Source organism: Schistosoma haematobium, chromosome ZW (assembly GCF_000699445.3).
Source record: "Schistosoma haematobium chromosome ZW, whole genome shotgun sequence".
NCBI classification, from domain to species: Eukaryota; Metazoa; Platyhelminthes; class Trematoda; order Strigeidida; family Schistosomatidae; genus Schistosoma; species Schistosoma haematobium.
Window position 1 is genome coordinate 24,768,574 of NC_067195.1, and position 20,531 is coordinate 24,789,104.

General features: G+C 33.9%; 1 protein-coding gene across 1 annotated transcript in view; it reads right to left on the minus strand.

Annotated features, from left to right (window-relative positions):
- Window positions 1–20,215, minus strand: part of MS3_00003094 (uncharacterized protein) — a 60,095-nt gene extending 39,880 nt beyond the window's left edge. Inside the window, exons 1-12 of the mRNA XM_051210792.1 lie at window positions 15,408–20,215; window positions 14,642–14,917; window positions 12,754–13,026; window positions 11,661–11,810; window positions 10,645–11,024; window positions 9,513–9,612; window positions 7,053–7,794; window positions 5,981–6,141; window positions 4,360–4,489; window positions 3,447–3,693; window positions 2,252–2,895; window positions 1,391–1,576 (exon numbers count right to left, since the gene is read on the minus strand). Of these exons, the coding sequence (XP_051070812.1) occupies window positions 1,391–1,576; window positions 2,252–2,895; window positions 3,447–3,693; window positions 4,360–4,489; window positions 5,981–6,141; window positions 7,053–7,794; window positions 9,513–9,612; window positions 10,645–11,024; window positions 11,661–11,810; window positions 12,754–13,026; window positions 14,642–14,868 (3,240 nt within the window). The 5' untranslated portion in view covers window positions 14,869–14,917; window positions 15,408–20,215. The remainder of the gene's footprint in view (window positions 1–1,390; window positions 1,577–2,251; window positions 2,896–3,446; window positions 3,694–4,359; window positions 4,490–5,980; window positions 6,142–7,052; window positions 7,795–9,512; window positions 9,613–10,644; window positions 11,025–11,660; window positions 11,811–12,753; window positions 13,027–14,641; window positions 14,918–15,407) is intronic.
- Window positions 20,216–20,531: the final 316 nt, after the last annotated feature.

A 20,531-nucleotide genomic window follows, 5' to 3' on the forward strand; every position in this document is an offset into this window, starting at 1 on the left:
AAATCGATATACGTGTTTTGGTTCTGAAGAGAGCTAATTATCATTAACCATACTGAACTACATAATGTTTTACTTATTTTTCACAGCTAATTTACTTTATTTCGCTTTATTCAGATATTAACTTTCTTTGATTTCATACTTTTAAGAAGTGATGTAAGGTAAATGAATAAGTTAGTGATCAATTTTATTTCATTTAGCCATCAGCAACGTAGAAACTGTCAAAGATGTGTACCAGCCGTAAGTTGGAGACCTCCAGAGTATTTCTCGGAAACGTCAGAAGGGGTTCAGAAAACGCTGAGAAACATTTCATCCAAAAAGCTATGAATAGAAGCTTCGCAGAATATCTGAAAGTGAAGTCACGTGTCACATGTCTGATTGGATTTACCTATGTTGCTACTATATTTAGATCGGTTCCAGAAACTTACAGAAGTCCAAGGTCGTCCCCAATATTCTGAATACCCTCGTCTTTTTTTGTGTATAAACTAATCTTGGAGTAGTGACTTTTTTGCAATTCCTGCCTTTTCTCTTGTGCTTACGTTGCCGTGTAGATTTAGTCAGGGGTTATTAGAAGCAGCTAGGGAATCGGATGAAGCGTTCAATTAGCAAGACTTATCACCCTGATTACCACACGTCACATCAGCAATATGAAGAAAACTTTACTACATTGGCGATATCTAATCCACAAGCAAACCACTTACTTGTTGATTATGTCGCGAGCCTTTATACTCGAAAGCATTTACTTATTGATCCGTGACAATTTTAGCGAACCAATTTCTGCCTTGTTCCCAAAATTACTGTACATACGACCATAAGCGCATGCTAGCTGCTTAATTTCATCTTCTTTTGGTCCCTACCAAATAAGCCTTCCTTGCTAAATTTGTCTTTTAGAGTAGCCAGGAGCTATCAGAAAATGAGGAATTGAGGTATCTAAGCATCGAATGTAAGCTAAGAGCTATTGCTATATCGCAATATCATTCGTAAACTAAAAGTAGGAAACAGTTCAAAATTAATCGATGAATGAAAATTATTTAGCGGTTAGGTGATAATTCATAGGCATACTAAATACAGTGGATACATTTGTCCTACTGAAACTGATATGCATTTATATCACTAGAGGTCCCTAACAATGATTACCTCGAACCTCAGTGAGAATCTCTGTTTTTCCTGACACAATGATCTTCCAAACTAATTTCATATTTTGATCTCATAGGCCGTAACTTTCCCACTCACCCCTTTTTATTAGCTACAATGGGGAGTCGGAGTAGAGGTAAAACGTGTCCTGATCAATCCAGTCACTATCAGCTGTCTAGTCATATCTACTTTCACCCCAGAATTACACACTCGGTGGCTCCGTTATGTTGAAGCAAACAGTAAAAGTTAAGAAACTTACATGTACTAATAGAGTACCAGGTGCAATAGAAGTAATAATAATAAGATATCGAAGAATCACACGCAAATTCGCTGACCGGTAGCGAATTAACGTCAACCAAAGTTGTTTTAGTACCTCAGATGAAGTTGGACAATCAGCAAGCCTTAAGGATAAGTAGAAAAGATTTGTAAGCACGAATTCGGTGGCCTGAAAATAAAACAGAAAATAGTGTTGTTCCTTGAGTAACAAAAAAAGGTGTTGCATAACTATTACCGATATGTATGAAAAAGTTTATTTTTTTGCATGGCAACACAAATGTTTTGGAATAGTACCAGCAGTTTCATTTAATGGGTTGTGTAACGATATAGTGTGAACTGTTTTAATGAAATGTATAGCAGTAAAGATGAACAGTTGATTAGCTACAATTAATACATTTATGAAATATTTTCTCTTTTACAGTTTTTCCGTTTGCAAAGAAAAAACAGCAAATCAGTTGATATATGTAACATTACGAACACAATTCCTTGTGAAATTTTTTGCAAGGTGATATGTAAGGGTATGGAGTTAAATAACAGTAGATAGCTAACTGCTACTTACAAGAAGTTAAATGCCATCACTGTAAAAGGTACACTTCTGACAGAATTACCATACGTATTTTCCAAGTTGTTGCAGAAGACACAATAAGAGGAATAATGAGAAGAGCTATTGCCATGTAAACTTCAATTAGTGAACAGTCAGGTGAAAGAATTCATTTGGAAAGAAGTGTCACATGATTAAGTGTAACCTAACTAATCATATTAACACTAAACACTCAGAAATAAATTCAGACAAAAACCGATCCAAATTCTATATTACATCAACATTATGAATAGTTCAACTAACTTTTTTCGATCCCCATCCTCTAGAACGAAGAGTGGGAGGTACAGTTGACCAATGTAGATTATTATTATTATTATTATTATTATTATTATTATTATTATCGTTATACTTGCATCCATTCTTCTTGAAATGATTATGAAAATGGCATGTTCGAGGACTACAAATGTCCGCATGTTCATCTAGCATAGTTTGACGTGCACGCATTCGCAACAGTGTTAGTGATTTGAAATTTCGATCATCAATAATATTATCTGAATCAGCGTCAGCATCCTCATGATCATAAAGTAATTCCGAATTTAATAGGCTTTTTGAACGTTTGTATCGTTTTGATGGACGAGTACGATGTTCAGGACAATCTTTTCGTTGCTGTTGTTCTGATGTTTCAACTAAACTGGTGGTATTATAAACTCTAAATGTAGGTTCAGGCAAATTGCCAGATTTTTCATAGTTATTTGACCGACAGACATAATTATCCTTATCTATATCGGAAAAATCATCATCGTCTTTATCCATATTATGATTTGTTGTATCGAATAAATCACCTTCCACAAGATCTACAAGTTCCACATTGACAAGCCAAATTGAAAGTAGACGTAATAATGGGATGCGTAAACCCTCTCTAGCATTTTCGAGACGTTTAGAAATCTCTACAGTTCAAATAAGATCAAGAAAACAAACTTTAAAGAATATACAAAAAGTAATCACATAGATGTAATTACAAAACAAAACTACAACTCAGCCTAAAGCCTTTCTAGAGATAGTACCGATCTTAAGCCCGAATAAACGAGGAGGGTTGGACATGGAGTCAGCAGCACACACAAAGGAAAAACCAAGATCCTCAAATACAGCATAGAGAACATCAAATCAATCACACTTGATAAAGAAACTCTGGATGAAATGGAATCGTTCACGTACCTGGACAGCATCATCGATGATATATATATATATAACCCTCCAGTACGATTTACATATGGAAGATGGGCCTTTTTAATAATCCGATAACTTCGATACTTTAGAGATCTGATCGCCTTATTGTTGGTGAAATATATTACAAATACTAGTCTGCACCGTGAAAAATGTACATGACACCAAGGTTTAGAACTAGAATGAATTTACACACGATCATTGTTGGTTTGTGTAAAATTTATACAGGAAATATAAAATTACAAGACATAAAAAGAGTAGACATAATACTAACCCGAAAAAATAGCGATCGTAAATTCAGGATGTTGAGCGGCAAACTGTCTCACAACTTCACAAGGAGACCAACGGTTAAAAGAATTATAAAATAGTTTATTTATTTGCAGGTATTTACATAACTGAAAACAGTCACAATCCCCTGGTATGCACAAAGTTGGGGATGATTGAGAATTAGCTGCTTCGTTGAGAACAAATGATTTATCAATTTCCGTTGTATGTGCTTGTTTAAATAGAATTTCGCCAGGCTATTAAACATTAAAGAATACATACAGAGATGATTGAAAAGATAATGTGTTATGTCATGATAAACATTTCTCCGTACTGCATAGTAAATTTATTTGGATATCGTTTTTTTATAAGACACTTTTCGAAATGTGCCATCACTTCCTACACTTTTATAATTGAACATAAGCCACCAGTTCTGTTAAATAGTGTTTTCACTCAACTATATTTGCTGCTAAGATGATAGAAACTAAAACGGTCTAAATAACGCAGTCTATTTATCACATCACTCCCTTCTTTATATGACCTCATTCTCAACATATAATTATTAATCGTTCCTAAAGGTTTTGCTACATATATTTTATACTCTTCATGTTTCTCAAGTTTTGCTGTCGTTTCGAACTCAGTTTTATTCAGTAAGGCATACGAAACTTAAAATAATACTACTATTTTTAACTTCGTGGTGTTTATAGATGATAGAAAGCCGTGAAACAGATTCATTTTGTTCTGTAAATCTAACTGTTATTTACTTATTTTTTCATATGAAATAAAATTTTGATTACCTGAAATACCCTATTTTTAAAATCGAGAAGGTCAATCGAAGGATTAATCTGAATTCATAAGTCTATTTAAGAATAAAATTATGGTGAATAAATAACTGATGTAAAGCAGAATTAAAATTGACATACTTCTATGATAAAACGCTGGTAAAGAATTCGTAGTAAATAGAAAGCTCTGTCAGAGAGAAATCTTGAAGGATGATCAATAAAAACGAAGCATAAAGTGATCATAGCAATAAAATCACAAGCGAAATTCGGCCTTTGTGGAAAAAAAGAGAATATTTACAAAAACAATTGACAACTGAAAATAAAAACATCAAATAATGAATGACAAACCAACAATAAATTGAAAATAATAATTCAAAGCATCTACAATCCACAAGATATCCTAGTGATCACGGATGACTCCATTTGTAGCTCTTCTAGGGTTGCCGCCGGTCCCAAATAAAAGAAGAGGGTTGGGGTCAGAAACCCCATCTCGTAGAAAACAACCATGCTAAAAAACGTCAACCAGACTAAACCTTTTTAGCCACTTAAACTCTGCCCTGGTAGTTGAAGGATCTTCGATTAGAAGAATATGACAGCTCATAGTGAAAACCGAGATTATTCAAAAGTCACGAGGCCGATATCCCTTCTAACAAACTGAGCAACAATTAATATAGGTACTTGGAGTGTCCAGATAATGTGGGAGATCAGGAGGATGAGTCAAACAGCTACGGAAATGAGAAGATACAACATGGCGGCTTATGGAATAAATGAAACCCACTGTGTTCAAGGTGGACAGAAAAGATTCGACTCGAAAGAGGTGCTGTTGGTGTGGAAGACTAATGTGGTAGAAGCCTCTGCATCAATAAGCCTCAACATACAAGGAAAAAGCAAGATCCTCAAATACAACACAAAGAACACCAACTCAATCACACTTGATTGAGAAACTTTGAAATCTTTCACGTACCTGGTTAGCATCTTCGATGAACAAGGAGGATCGGATGCAGATGTAAAGGTAAGGATTGGCAAAGCAAGGACAGCAATTTTATATTTGAAGAACATATGGAACTCAAAACGACTGTCTGCAAGCCAACAACAAAGCCAGGATCTTCAATACGAACGTCAAGACAGTTCTACTGTAAGGAGCTGAAATGTGGAGAACTAGTAAAAGTATTTACAAACAATTGTCTACATAAGATACTTAACGTCCATCAGCCGGATACCATCAGCAACAACCTACTGTGGAAAAGAACAAATAAGCTTGCAACTGAAAAGGAAATTAAAAAACGCTGGAGCTGGATAGGACATACATTGCGGAAATCATCACGAGGCAAGTGATAACTTGGAATCCTGAAGGGAAACAGGAAAGAGGAAGGCCAAAGAACACACGGCATCGTGAATTGGAAGCAGATATCAAAAGGATGAATAGCAACTGGAAACAACTTGAAAGGATTGTCCAGGACAGAGTTCGATGGAAAATTCTGGTAGGTGGTAGGGTTAACACGCATTAGTAGGTAACTAAGTGACCACGTCTATTCATAGGAAACAAACTACAAAGATATAGAACTGAGCTATCTAGCCTATCGATATTTGATGGAAATATACTTTCATCCTGAAGAAGACAAATTAGGATTGAAAATTGACTAGTGAATGAGACACGTTACTACTGAGTATTAAGTAATTATCACTTCTGCATTACATGCATATGCATATATATATCACATAATATGATCAATCAAACAGATGAATAAGAATAATTACTTACATATTACTCATTATGAGGCAAATGCATTCAAAACATGCTGTAGACAATGATATATTTGATGCAGTATAACACTGATCAATTACCCAGTTGAAGAGACCGGTATTGTCAGAATTGAAATCTAACATAAGGACTAAAGTTTCTTCACCTAGTTGTCGAAGTAGCTGAAACAAAATATAGAAAATTAAAGGTATTCAGTGCAAAAGCACCTACCGCTATCTAGTTTCCGACTAAGAAAACTACGAATTTGATAGACCCAACATGTATCTTAATTAATTTCAACCCAAATACTTATCAAAGTTCCTTTATTAAATTAATTTTAAAGCTAATTTGAATAGAAATAAAAATATCTGACTACAGAAACAAACTACCTCATGCTAATATTTTCCTACTTATGAGGCGAAATAATTCACGTGAAATGAGATCCTAATAAATATATAGTTTCCCTAGATCAATTTTCAGGTCACCTAGAAGGGACCATCATAAATTCCAGTTTTGGATTCTAATATGAATGTGTTTTATAATTCACCTTAACTAAACTAAACAAGCCTCACGAAGGGAATGATGGAGATTATTGCATACTTCAGTTTTAAAACACAGAATGACTATAGTCATAAAGTCATTTAAAACCAGGAATTAATTAATAGTTGCCTCGTCCTAGTATACGCCTCCTATCGCTGTGTACCCACGGCCCCACCAGGAATCGAACCCAATATTTTTCAATCAGGACTTAATCTTCAACAGATTAATTTGGCGTACAAAGATTTACGTTTTTATATCCAAGCTATTCGTGATACTGTACAACCATTAACTATTGTCGCTGGTGATATGCATCTTACAAAAAACAAGGCTTAACTCCAATAGTTGCGACTTTTCACCAGACTTCAGTGATTAACTCTCAAAGTTAGTGACCCGTAAGGGGCTTTGGAAAGTACTGTTTCAAATAGATGGAAAATTAACGTTTTGTGTTAGAAACGTCCCACACATATGTGTAACAGGAATTCCTCATTCTCAGCCTATGTAAGAAAATCAATACGAAAAAGTCTGATTGACAGTATCAAAGAATACAACATACAGAATCTAATCGACGACCACCACCAGCTGCTATCATGCGAGAACGTGTATGACTATTGCCACACAATGATGCGCCTCCAAGAGTTAAAGTACTATGCAAAAGACCGCGTCCTGTAATGGGACAAAACCATAGCCACGGACTTGAACTGAGAGCAGTATCACGTGCAACGAGAAGTCCAGAAATCCAACGAAGCACATATCCAGAACTAGGAGTGCGAACATTTGAACCTGAACCACTATTCAAACGTTCTGGACCAGAAACAGATGATGCATCTGAACCCACACCTAGGATTATCTGGTTTAATTTTCCACTGTCTTGCGGTAGCAAGGCAGAACGATCAAATATTGGCCCACAACATACCAAAGCTGCCATAGCTTGATTTGACAACCAAATTAAATCAATCCATAAACAATATTCCACATATTCACTCATATCAATTTGTTCGCTTTCACAGGTTTTCTGTTGAATTGTAGGACTCTGAGTGGTTTGGGTTGATGAAACACTCATATTACCATTGCATTCAATAGAACCAGAAGATGGAGCACTGTTAACACCCAGGCTATTGAGAGGTTGTAGGAAATTATCACTAGATAACTGATGGTGAATCCCAACAATTCCGTGAGGCATTTCATTTGATGGAGAAAAACCAACTATCCCATTTAGACTAGACGATTGTCCGACCATATTTTCATTTGAATCAAAAGAATAAGATTCAGTAAGCACCGGGCCTTCAGACCCTAAGCTAAAAATAAGCAAACATTTGGTCAATAGGTATATATTAAATTGAAATCTGAACATCAAAATATTTATTCCAAAAACTGTTGAGACAAACATATGATAATATAAGGAGAAGATGAAGTCTCTTAGAATCGGATTAAACATTAACCTGTTAAAGCATTTATATACGAAAAAATAAAGATAATACATAAATCCCTTGACAAGTAAATATGCGATTAAATTGTTCGAAATATGTAACGCTAATATATCACGTAGTTCTGGTAAACTTCTCATTTCATTATCCAGATTAACCAAAGGGACTAACTATTTTGAATAAATGAATCTTAAACACTGCTAATAACATGAACGTCATGTTGATTTTAAAGAAGTCTAATGAAATTCATCTTAGAAAATGATGATTCAGAACTATGGCTATTGGGAGAACAACTGAGTGATAATCGATGAAAGCATAGTAAAGGTCCGAACCAGTCAAAATCAAGAAACTTAGCTGTGAGCTTTGGTGTAGAATTAAAAATGTATGACTTATATCCTTTATTATTTCACTGAATAAAAGGTAAGCTGTTGAAGTAGAAACAGTTTTCACGCATGATAATGGCGACAACTGTGATTATCCAAAAAATTCATCTCCGAAAATCTTTGACGAATTTAATAATAAGGATTTTATAAGCGATGATAAATTTTCCGTTATACTATTTATGACTGAGAAAGATTCAGAGAGAAACCTAAAGTGTGAATAAATATTCGCACTTAGATTAATGAGGTTATGTGGTGACACTATTATAAAATATTCGAAGTGAACAACTTATATTTTACATCATTTAAAACAAGCAGCAAAAAGAAACCTATTTATAGATCTACGTAAGTTCAAAATTATTGTAAAATCTCCTATCTGCAAAACCTCTCAAATACACTGAGAAAATCGTTCATATTACATCTGATACTCTAGATGATACTATAGTTTAAAAAATAAAACAGTAACTGGCAAAGTTTACATACATATATTGCTCATGCTGATCAGCAATACAGCACTATAAATCACTTACACCAACTGTCAGATAAACTGATAACAGGTGCTAACATTCAAAAGAAAAGCTATTCATAGCATAAAATCTTTTAAAGATTTATTAAACTGCCTCAGTAGACTGAAAAATAATTTGATATGAGTAGATGGACTGAAAATGTGTCTGGAAGTATAAATGAAGAGAAAGGTGACTAGATATCTATACGACTGTAAGATTTCAATTGTTAGAACCCAAGTCTTGACTCGCACTCCGATATAACGTGGCATTACTAAATATTTTACTGATGTTTAAATAAAAGTTTGCCAAAAAGATTATTTTAAAATGTTAGTTCCTAGGACTAACATAGTGTACTTTTAGTTGTAGTCAAGACAATAATAAAGAATTGCATATTTTAGCAAAAAAATCTGTTAATCCTCCGAAGAATTTCTTTTTCAAATGCATGCCAATAAGTGAAAAAGGTGTCTATTTACATATCTGTTAAACAATTATTTAAAACCTGATCTAATAACCAACTGTAAATCCATGTACTATGTTGAGAGTGAAATATAGGCAATGGAAAACTTGCAGATATTACCGAGTTGTCTAAATCAAAGAAGCTGAGTTCAAACTGACAATCCAATAGATTGTCCCTATTGCATATATATATTAAAAAGAAAATGCATTTCATTGAAGGATAAATGGGAAACAGAAACAAACTTACTACGTTCCCATGATATGATCAAAATGAGCACTCCAATGAGACAACAAAATGAATAATTGATGCCTTAATGTTGGAGGCAATAAAGTTGTACGATTCTGTTCTACATGATAGAAAGAAGTAGGGAGTAAAAATTTGAATTAAAAATATGAATGAAAAATACAAAAGAAATAACTATGAAGAATAAATATTTAAATATGATTACTACGATCATTTGAACAGAACAGTTATGAAAAGTAACCTCTTATTAGAAAAATAAAAACTTGACAATCATACGGAATCCTAAACACCAAGATTAAACAAAGAAAATACGGTTCAAAAAGCCAGAAGGTATGGAAGAAGGAATACTGGGACTCAAAATATAGAATGAGATAAAGAGTAAATGTATCAACCTCAATGTTACCGATTCTGAATCAAATCACAAAATTCTAAAACTGATGATCGTGGCTATTGAACGGACATTAACCAGACAGTTTGCATCCAACGATACCTTTCCGTCGAACAGTTAATGATTTCAAAGACCAACTTTACATCTTAATTTAGCGACCACGAACTTTCTTCCAACTTACTCCTATACTAGGAAACATCATCAGTTGAGGTGGACGGTGGTTGATTAGACGTTATGAACTCCAGTTACATCAGTCGATGAAGATTCATATATCCATGATGAATCCAAAAAGAATAGGAGCTAACTCATCACAGGTGATATAATTATTTGGAGAATAGTGATTTCCTTTTCCTTACAATTTCTATCAAGTGAGTCACAGTTACCATTTTTAAAAATCAATATCCGAACATAACTAAAGAATCATTCAGTGTAAAAACGTTTCTGACCTTACCGACCTTTCAAAGTCTCGTTTTTCATTATCTTCATAAAGAAGCTTGTAACATATTGTACAGAGAAACTTTGGAACAGCCTCATTACAATTGTTGATATAGTTTTATAAATATAATTTTACATCAAATGTTTTCTTTTTTATGAAGATATTCATCCACGCCTTGAGGAAAGTTCATATAAAATGAAATGCTAGACTAGTAATTTCATATATCCAACATACAGTCTAATATAAATGTATAAATCACTATATATATTTATTAATGAAAGCTTTTTTTACTCTATAAAACAACTGCTTACTTGGTAAACGTCGAATTAGCTCTTTAATAAAAATACAAAAATGTAAGCGAATTTCACCCAATAGATAAAATTCCGATGAATAACTAGTTAATGAAGGTCCAGTAGTTGTAGGAGTAGATAAAGAAGCAATTACAGAATTAGTGCTAATAGATCCACCCACTTGATGATTGCTTGAAATACTTCCAACTGTAGTAACTTGTTGAGAAGTAGAACCAGACGGTATAGAAACTAAGAGATTTAACGATGTAGATAATTGATGTGTATAATTGATTGGACTTAATAACTGGTCTGAAACTGATTCTAAATAACCTCTCATTCCATCCATGTAATCAAGAAGCTGACAAATTAAAGACCCTTGAGGTGTGACTATATTTGATTCGCTACACAGAAACAAAAAAACAATAGATTATCGAAAATAAAATAATCCATAAGCAGTTGTAAATCAATAGACTTTCCAATTCTATGTCAAACATTCTGACGATCAAGCTTATCACAGCATCTTGATATGAGATGAATCTATCCAAACAGTTCGTTCAAAAAGACGAAAGTAGTGAACCCACGGAACCACGTCAATAAATATTCAAAAGACTGCCAGAAAAGCATAATATCTTGATAATAATCAATTTTGCAATTAAGTAAATGAAAGGTTCACCCAAAATGAATACTGTTTTCAATCTATCGGAACTAATTCATTGAGTAATAAATAAATGATAATCAAGTAATAAGCTTCGATATGAAATTCGCAAGGTTTCAGGTGAGAAATGTTATCAGTAGAATGGATGGTTATCCAATATTACGAAGCAATCCCACTAGCAATTTATCGATCACAAAATTACAGTATCTAGTTTCGAATGTGTAATTAATGAGGTCGGATAGAATGTCAAAATGTGATGAAAATTAGCATCATTATTATCATTATTGTTATCGCTGTTAGGCCATTAGTCCAACTATTTCACTGGAAATTTACTAAATTGAAAATAAAACTATAGTATAACTTTAGATGATGAATTACTCACGGATATGCAAATACACCAGTCTGTGCCATAAGAGAAAGAGTTTTAACTAAAGCAGATCGTAAACCATCACGTCGACGTCGGCGGCGTAAATTCTCTTGTTTTCGATCGAAAGATTCTTTTAGCAACGGTTGCAAGTCTTCAAGGACATCTCTAAAATCATTTAGTCAAAAAACGTACACACCACGATGAATAAATTATTTATTTATTTCAACACATAGATATTGGTACAAAGAGGCACCAAATACATATGCGCCACACAAATCTCATTCGATATGTGTGAGGGCTGTGATACTGCCCGGGTGCCCAAACCGAAACAGTTGGTCTCCTTAGAGGGTCACACCCCGAGCCTTCGACCTGAGGGTCTGATCCACAATAGATTATTCGAAATACACAAAAACACCAATTAATTCAAACAGCTTAAAACTATTGCCGAATCGCAAATTCGATGTAAAAATGTAGCAATGATAATGATAATGAAACAATGGTAATTCTTAATTCTCACAATAAAATATGCAAGTGAATGACACATAATTTAGAATAATCATTGGCAAAAACAACAAAGGAAATTCACAGAAACAATATGATTGTAATATCCCAATGAGCAGAAAAATTAAATTTTTACATTTTCTGACGTTTCGTGACTCATTGTAAGCCGCTTCTTCAGAGAAAATGATAATTAGATAAAAGATGGTTTAAATTTTAGAATTGATGGTCAGTTAATGCAATCCAATTATTGGAAAAACCTCATCATAACAAGGTTTGTTCTCTACAAAACTTCAGTTGGATCCGTTCGGTATATTGCTAGGTGTTGATTCCCTACCACTGTTTCGTCATGAAATGAACTCACAGGACCAACAAACAATGCTTTAGGGTTAACCTTGAATATGTCAATACGCAGTAAATCGATAATTAATTTTAATTCATTCCTATAGATTAACGTTACTGCATTGGGTAAATGAAAACTGAACTTGAGAGTTTAATCAGTAATAAACAAACAATCCAGTAAGTTCAACAATTAGCATAATTCAGGGAGTAAGAATAGTAAACAAACTCACATTGTGCATCATTTAATAATGAATGATGTGAAAATTACCTGAAAGCAGCCGGATTTATCCGACCAAGACCACCAATAGCTGAATCTCTTATTTCCGGTTGTTCACATCTAAGCAAAGGTACTAGCAACTTGACCAAATCTCTAGCGTTCACTTTTCCAAATGATGTTGAATACTTTAAATCTGGCGAATTAGACCAATTAATGCATGGAGAATTAGATACAGCTGAACGATTAGACGATGAGTTAGCATTCAAATCAGTCGTTTGATTTACCACTTCGTCTGATTGAGTAGGAGATCGATTGTTGTCACAACTGAAAGTAATAACATACAGTTCAGAATACTTGAATAAAAAAACAAAACGATTATTTACTGAGTAAATAGTCAAATAAATATTACTTTATGAATGTGAAACATCCTATGAAGATGAACAGCATGAGTAGGTTGCGAAAATCCAATCACAGAAAGACACTTTCGAAATATTATACACCCCTAGGTAAGTAATATTAAGGTTATCTAGTATTAGACGGATAATCCGATACAGCTATGAGGCTATGAATATTCTATAAAAGAAGCATTTCCAAACATTGTCACGGGGACTCAGAATCAGTTTTTCTCGATACTTCCTGATAAAACGATAGGCAGGAAAAAGCTTGAAGCGAACAGGCTGATGATCGGAGCTGTATCGAAAGGTAAATATTCCTCAGTTAGGATCCATGAGATAATGGTAGTTCATGGATAAAGAACTTAGGTAACAGAGGCAAGAAGCAACTGAAGTCGAACAGACACATTCATAATTTTCCCATCAAACATTGAACTCATCAATGTTCCATATGTTTAATCCCCACAATTTATTGTATTAGTACAATATTCCACCATGCACAGTTTGTTACTACTCGTTCATTTTATATATTATTAATTTCCTTTCACTATGACGATGCGCAATGTGCAGAGCCATGCATATGCATCAGGACCTAAGTCCTTTACGACCAGTTGAATGGCTCTAATTCAAATGTGAATACTATCGCATATGAAAATTACAAGATATTCAGTTCAGAATCTGTTCAAGTCCGTGATAGAATTTATAGCTATCTGTCAAACAGAAAGACATATATTAGGAATAATAGTTTATCAATAGACAAAAATACTCCATTTTTTAAGAAAAAACATAACGCACGAGTTAATAATTATAGCTGTAATATTTAAATCAATTGAAAATATAAATTGTTACCGATATTATGGTCAATAACTCAAAAAGATACTAAATTCAATATGTTACGATTAAATTAATCTCAGCAAACAAAATTAACTATTTAAGCTACAAAAATACTTGATTTTAAGCAATATTTTTCAAAGAAAAAAACTGTATAAGTGAGTTATGATAGATAACTTGGTACTGGTTTTGAAGAACCTATCGATCTGATGTAGGGAATTTTCCTGTTTCAAATAATTAAAAGACTGATGTGAATGTTTATAGACAAAACTTGCTGCATAGCTAATAAAAAAGTGGAAGTAGAAGTAAAAATAGAAGGAAAAATGGACGATACGTGTGGTAGTTAAGTGAAACACATAAAAGTATGTGATGATATTGACAATGATGAATCAATCGAAACAAACTGATAAGACTATTCAACTAGCTTTTAAGAGCTTTTTCAAAATCAAAGGGTCAGAAAAAGATACTTTAGTACTTAAGTGAATTCAGTTATTACCAAAAAGTATCAATGCAATGTAGGAAAACGAAACAAAATAAGTTGTTCCATTTTTAAATTAACAAGTTATTTACAATAAGTTGTAGAAACATTTGAACGAATAGTCTTTGAATACCTAGAATCGGCAAGTCTGGATGACGTTTATTTTCCACTCAACAAAGCATTCATAAGATTTATTGAAAAGGAATACCAATATATTAGAAAAAAAACATTAGCTTACTCATTAGAATCCCCTTTTGTTGAAAAGTCAAGTGAATGCTTTTGTAGATGGAACCCAGGCTGATAGCGCGTATCTGGAGATTTCGAAATCCGTAAACCAGTAGAGCTCGGAGCTATACAACATCCAACAACGACATAATTATGCCAAAGAGGAATGAACTGTTCACGTTCATTTGCAGGTTTCTTACTTCCAGTTCGGAGTAACGAGGATGCTCGATTTTCAGCCATTTGTGCGCTAAAATATTTATGAACAATTACCGTCTACACGAGAAATGATCTTTAAAATTAAAAAATAAAACGGTATCAGTACCTATAAGGTTAGAATCTTTCATGACAGCAAATTTGTTATAAAAATAGGTTCACAATACAACGACTGTTTATGTAAGTCTGAAGACAAAGCTGTTCGAATATTTTTGGACAACGGTAGAAGTGAAATATAATAAGTGGGCTTTCAGTAAATATATATCTGTAGAATATATACCAAGTACAGTATTAAAAAGTGAAAAAGCCTTTATAACGCGTAAGTACACAGAGAAAAATTCCTAAAAAGAATAACTCGAAAAATAGCACCATGTCGTATAGTACTGAGATAATGTTTTCGGTTAGCAAATAATTGTTGATTGAGTAACGTTACGTCGGGAACAACTTCATTTCTCTTTTTATAAAGACAAACCTTAACGAAAACAGAAATATAAAAAGAAAATAGACTAAACTAAATGACTAGCTTCGATTTAATGGACATGAAAAAAGTAAGTAAAGGGACTTGCCTCGGGTCAATTAGAGGAAAAATAGTACTTATTCGTTGAAACAATATTGACCAAGCAGATTTGATGGCCATGGGACAACTTGTGGGCAAATTAGATGAGTTGAATACAATAGAAAGACAAGTAGCCCATACATCTGTGACAGCTACACGTTCTTGTGCAGGCTGCATAATGTAAGCTTGTTGAGTATGCTGAATTTGTTGATTATACTGAGATGCTCTTCGATGAACAGGTGTTGTAGATAAATACGACTTCGAAGTTTGTATATTACGGAAATCAAAAGATTTCGAAGGTATGAATAACCCAGAAACTTGCGGTCTGACTAGAGTAGTCAAATAAAGCGAAAGAAAATCCAAGTATATGATTAAAATTATTGGTCTTAAACAAATTAAACTGGGAAAATTTATCTTAACAGTTTCAATAATCACAAAAGTTTGCAGAGGAACACTAACGTCATCTGAAATGTACTATATAAAATTATCATGTACATCATAGTTGAATCACGAACATTCTTCCATTAAGTTTCCACTGAAAATGGGAAAAATAGTATACCGCTTTTCCGGAGGTAACTGACAGCTAAAACAACTGAATTTACCTCGCTCAAATTTTTATGACTTATTTAGTCTAATAAGTTCTACACACATAACACAATCCGTTTAGAATGAATTTTTCAAAGTGGAGGCATTTTTTATGAAAAATTGGAGAGAAAAAAAAAACATCCTGTTTCTCTTAGTACCCCTAGTCATTAAAAGCAACTGTGTTATATGACCCCGACTGAATCCAGAAAGCTTAGTAGCATAAGTTACTTGAAACCTATTTGATTCATGAAGTTCAGAGTGAGAATATTTTGCGTAGCCTGAAAACAAGATGAAGTAAGATTTGTTCAGACCGTGTTGAGAACTGTTTTTCTATAACCGATTATCTCCTATGTAACTGAAATCCTCACTATCAAATAAACCTCAAGCTTCATGGATTATCATACTGCTTAACAATTTCAAATGATGAAAATGAATGTCCTGATACCTTATTTCTTGTAAAACATTCAGACAGTAAACACAACGTTTAAAAACCGAATTCACAAAATACCTTATATATATATATATATAAAACAACCCCAAAAAGATTGATTCAGAAGAAAATCCATCTGGTATCCAACTGGTCAAAAAATGTGCATTCAACGGAAAGTTTTTTAGCATACATGAAACTTTGGTGTTAAAACATCTAAAGAGACGGATTAGCTTTTGGTTCACCACTTAACTGCCATGTAATAGACAATGATTTTCACCATGTGCCAAAAAAATCTGATAAAAAAGACCTCTCAAAAGAAGGAGGGCTGACCTTAATTCGGTCAAACAATCGATACATGATAGAAAATCAGATACCCTTTTGCTCATCGGTGAACAATATTAATTGTTAGTTACATTCACCAGCAAACACCCGTAAGAGGTTATCATATTTAAATATGATTTAAAAATGGAAATAACGTGATAAAATAATTAAACAGCCATAAAAAATGTCAGGCTTCATTAACAAATCACGATAAAATTTAGAACAATAAGGAAACAAGGATACTATCGCTTGATGATAAAGCCCTGAGGATTCAAAGCGAGCAGATTGACGGATGATCTGTCAAAATCACTCTGAAACATAACCCTATTAAAATTTTAAAAATTCTCATCATGAAAATTATACTGTTTTCAGTGAGATCCTCCAATGAGCTCCACACTAATATACCGTAACATTTATATGCATATATTAAAAAATATATAACCAATCAAGTTAGTTAGTGCGTCAACGAAGTAGTATGTAGTGTCAGTTATTATGCCAAGCCCATATACCTTATTCGAGCTTTCGGACATCCCATTCTATTCATTTTACTTGAGCCATACATTGACCTTGTCAATTATTCGCTTATTAGCCTTGACTGTTTTCACATGAGCGTATATGTGTGTACACTTCATGTCCCATGACTCATTGTATGTCTGTAGCTTATTTTGTCTGACTATAAATATGGAATAATACTTGACTAAAATGGAGTTGGCTTCCCAGCCATCTTCCATACGTGTGATTTTTGCTTTGCTGTGCTTCATTCGCTTCATGTACGAAATATATGTATTCTCAAGTCAATTCTCGTTATTCGACTTATTTAATTCCGTTATTGGATAACGCGATTCAAGTCGACGATGACCTACGAGAAAAGACGATAACAAACATTCGTACGCTCTAAATGGAGACAGATCTCACGGGCTGCTAAAAGTACATCTCCCCATGTGTTCTAAAAAAGGCTTAAAAAACAGTTTTACTAAGAATTATCATTAGCATTTTCTATATCCTTTGTTTATTTGTTTCATATATTTCATGTATTTTCATATATTCCTCATTATCTAATTATTTGAACATCTCTTATCGAGCAATTTTAAACATTTACATTGATGATTATTCTAATATCTATTTTTTTTCAACATTCTGTTCAACTTCCTATTTGGAAATATTTACTCACGCTTTTATTATTCTTATCGATCTCAGTACACCCGTGATCACACCATCAATCTGGACTTTTTACTTATTGTGTTTAGTTACGCAGTCTATCTCATTTTTGTTATTGACTGCCTTGATTGGTTTGATAATTTTAATATCCGTGCATATAAATATTAATGCATATTAGTATAAGGCTTGATCTAATTGAAAACAATATTGTTAACTTATAAAAGTTGTTCTAATTTTTGTAATCATTTTTCGAATAAAATAATGCGAATAAAGAAGCTATTTTAAAAGAATTACTTTCATGAAAATGTAAATATGATGTCAAGATATTTAGATGAATTATTTGGAAGTGAAGTTTGATTTAGAGATTAGATTTTGAAATTCGCTCGATTGAGTAAAACTTCAATAATCTTATGGTTTTTTCTTTGTTTGAAAGACAATAAAACTTGTATAAGTTTATACCAGAAATCCACACATAATCAAAAGTGCTGATTGGTCCAAAAAAGGATTGGAAACCTCATACATAAACAAGATAGACAAATATAAGTTTCCAACACTTCAGATATAATATACATCTTTTTTAAGATTTAGGTAAAACTATGACGTGTTTCATGCGATCAGTGATAGTGTCAGTAAATCCAGAAACAATCATTAGGACCCAGTTCTGTCTAGGTAGTACATACTGACAGTTAATCGAACGATAGATAATTACGGAATTTTAGTTATTACTGAGAAAGGATTTAATCAAATCCTGGTTTGTAGCTTATAACTGTAGTATAAAAATATATTTTGGAAGTTCAGTAGTGTTATCAAGCCAATGAGTAACAAGATGTTTACACTAAAATTTACCATTTGAAGACGGTTCTATGAGTAGAACATCGCTAATTTCTAAACCTCTGTGGTGTAAATTAGAAAGTAGAAGTAGGTATAACCTGTCAGTCTTCGGTAACCAATTGTAGTATTTCTCGTAAAACAAATGCACAAACTATACTATAGTCGCCAACAACTCGATTCCATATTGAAGTCAAAAGTTACTTTACACTTCATGTGTATTTCTGAAGAACAGTGGTGGGAAATGTACTGAAATATATATTATCTAGCTCTCAGATACTCCAACTAATCCGTTTCGTTCGTTTTCAAATTATTTTGCACTGTACACCATTTTTATTTTCAAATATGAATATTGAATGCAGATTAAATGAGCATTCGCAATAGTATTTTTTTATATAAACTAATACTATTTCTTACAGAGAAATACGACTGCATATAAAATAAAATTCAAAACCATTTTGCATAGATATTCTAAAGATGCATTGTATAACAACTGGTTGAAGTGATCTTCTCTTGAAGAAAATTAAATAGTCTTATACTATAACTTGTTGGTAATAACGATTTCAATATACTCCTCCCACGACGAATGGACCATGACACTCAGAAGCTATATGCCCTGATATGGCTGAGAGTGGGGTGGGCCCGCCCTCCCTCTCGAAATGCTCTCACACGGCCACGCGTATATAGCCTCTGCCAGGGAAGTCCTACTCACTGCCTTCTTGTGGCGGGGGCGTTGTTTACGAAAATGAGAGGACGAAAAGCGAATGTCCGGCGCTTTAACCGGATCCCAAACCAAATCAATGGTGCACATGGGCTCCAGTATCCTGAGGGAACAAATGGCGTATGAACCAATTTTCGGTCACCGGCAACCATGGGACTGCATCTTCTCACGATGCTTCACTGCTTTGTGGGTCAGACCTTTAGGTCAAAGGCTCGAGGTATGGCCCCCTAAGAAAACCAACTGCTTCGGTCTGGGCACCCAAGAAGTATCACAGCCCACACACAAATATGATAAAATGTCGATATTTATGGAAAATACTTGTCTTACTTCGATTAACAATCAAACGATTCACATTATTATTATTATTATTTACGTAATTTATTCACTCTCTTTTATTTCCACTCTGTGTATCCTTATTTTTCGACTTATACAGCAGCTCGCTTATGGTGGAAACTCGGTTCTATCTAAACGTTCTCGAATCACTGCCTGGTTGAAAATTGTATGCTACCACCAAATACGAATACTGAAGCAGTTTTTCTGAAACCACGTGCACCATTCAAACTGGCTGCCTTCAACGTTCGCACACTTATGCAGGTCGGACAACAGATAGGGCTGGATATGTCTTTGGAAAGTCATAATATCGACGTTTGTTGTCTATCCGAGACCTGTATTTAAGACTCCGGTGAAGTACTACAAATTCGTTCTCCATATGTCGCTTCAAAAAGCTTGTTTTACGTGCACTTATCCGGGGACCCTGTGACATCTTGGTCTAGTCTTGCTGGCGTTGGTGTCGCACTAAGCGCTAGAGCTGAGACAGCACTAATCGATCGGATCCCCATTAGCAGTCGGTTATGTGCTGTTAGATTAGAAAGTTCCATCAAAGTTAGTAGAAATCGGTGTCAGAAACGATGTCTTTTCGTCATCTCCGCTTATGCTCCGACAGATTGCAGCCCGGATGCAATCAAGGATGAATTCTACCACCAGCTGCTAACTGTTCTCCAAAAATTGTGTTCGACAGATATTGTAGTACTAGCCGGAGACTTGAATGCTCAGGTCGGGCGTCTAAGCACAAAAGAGAGTCGTTTAAGTGG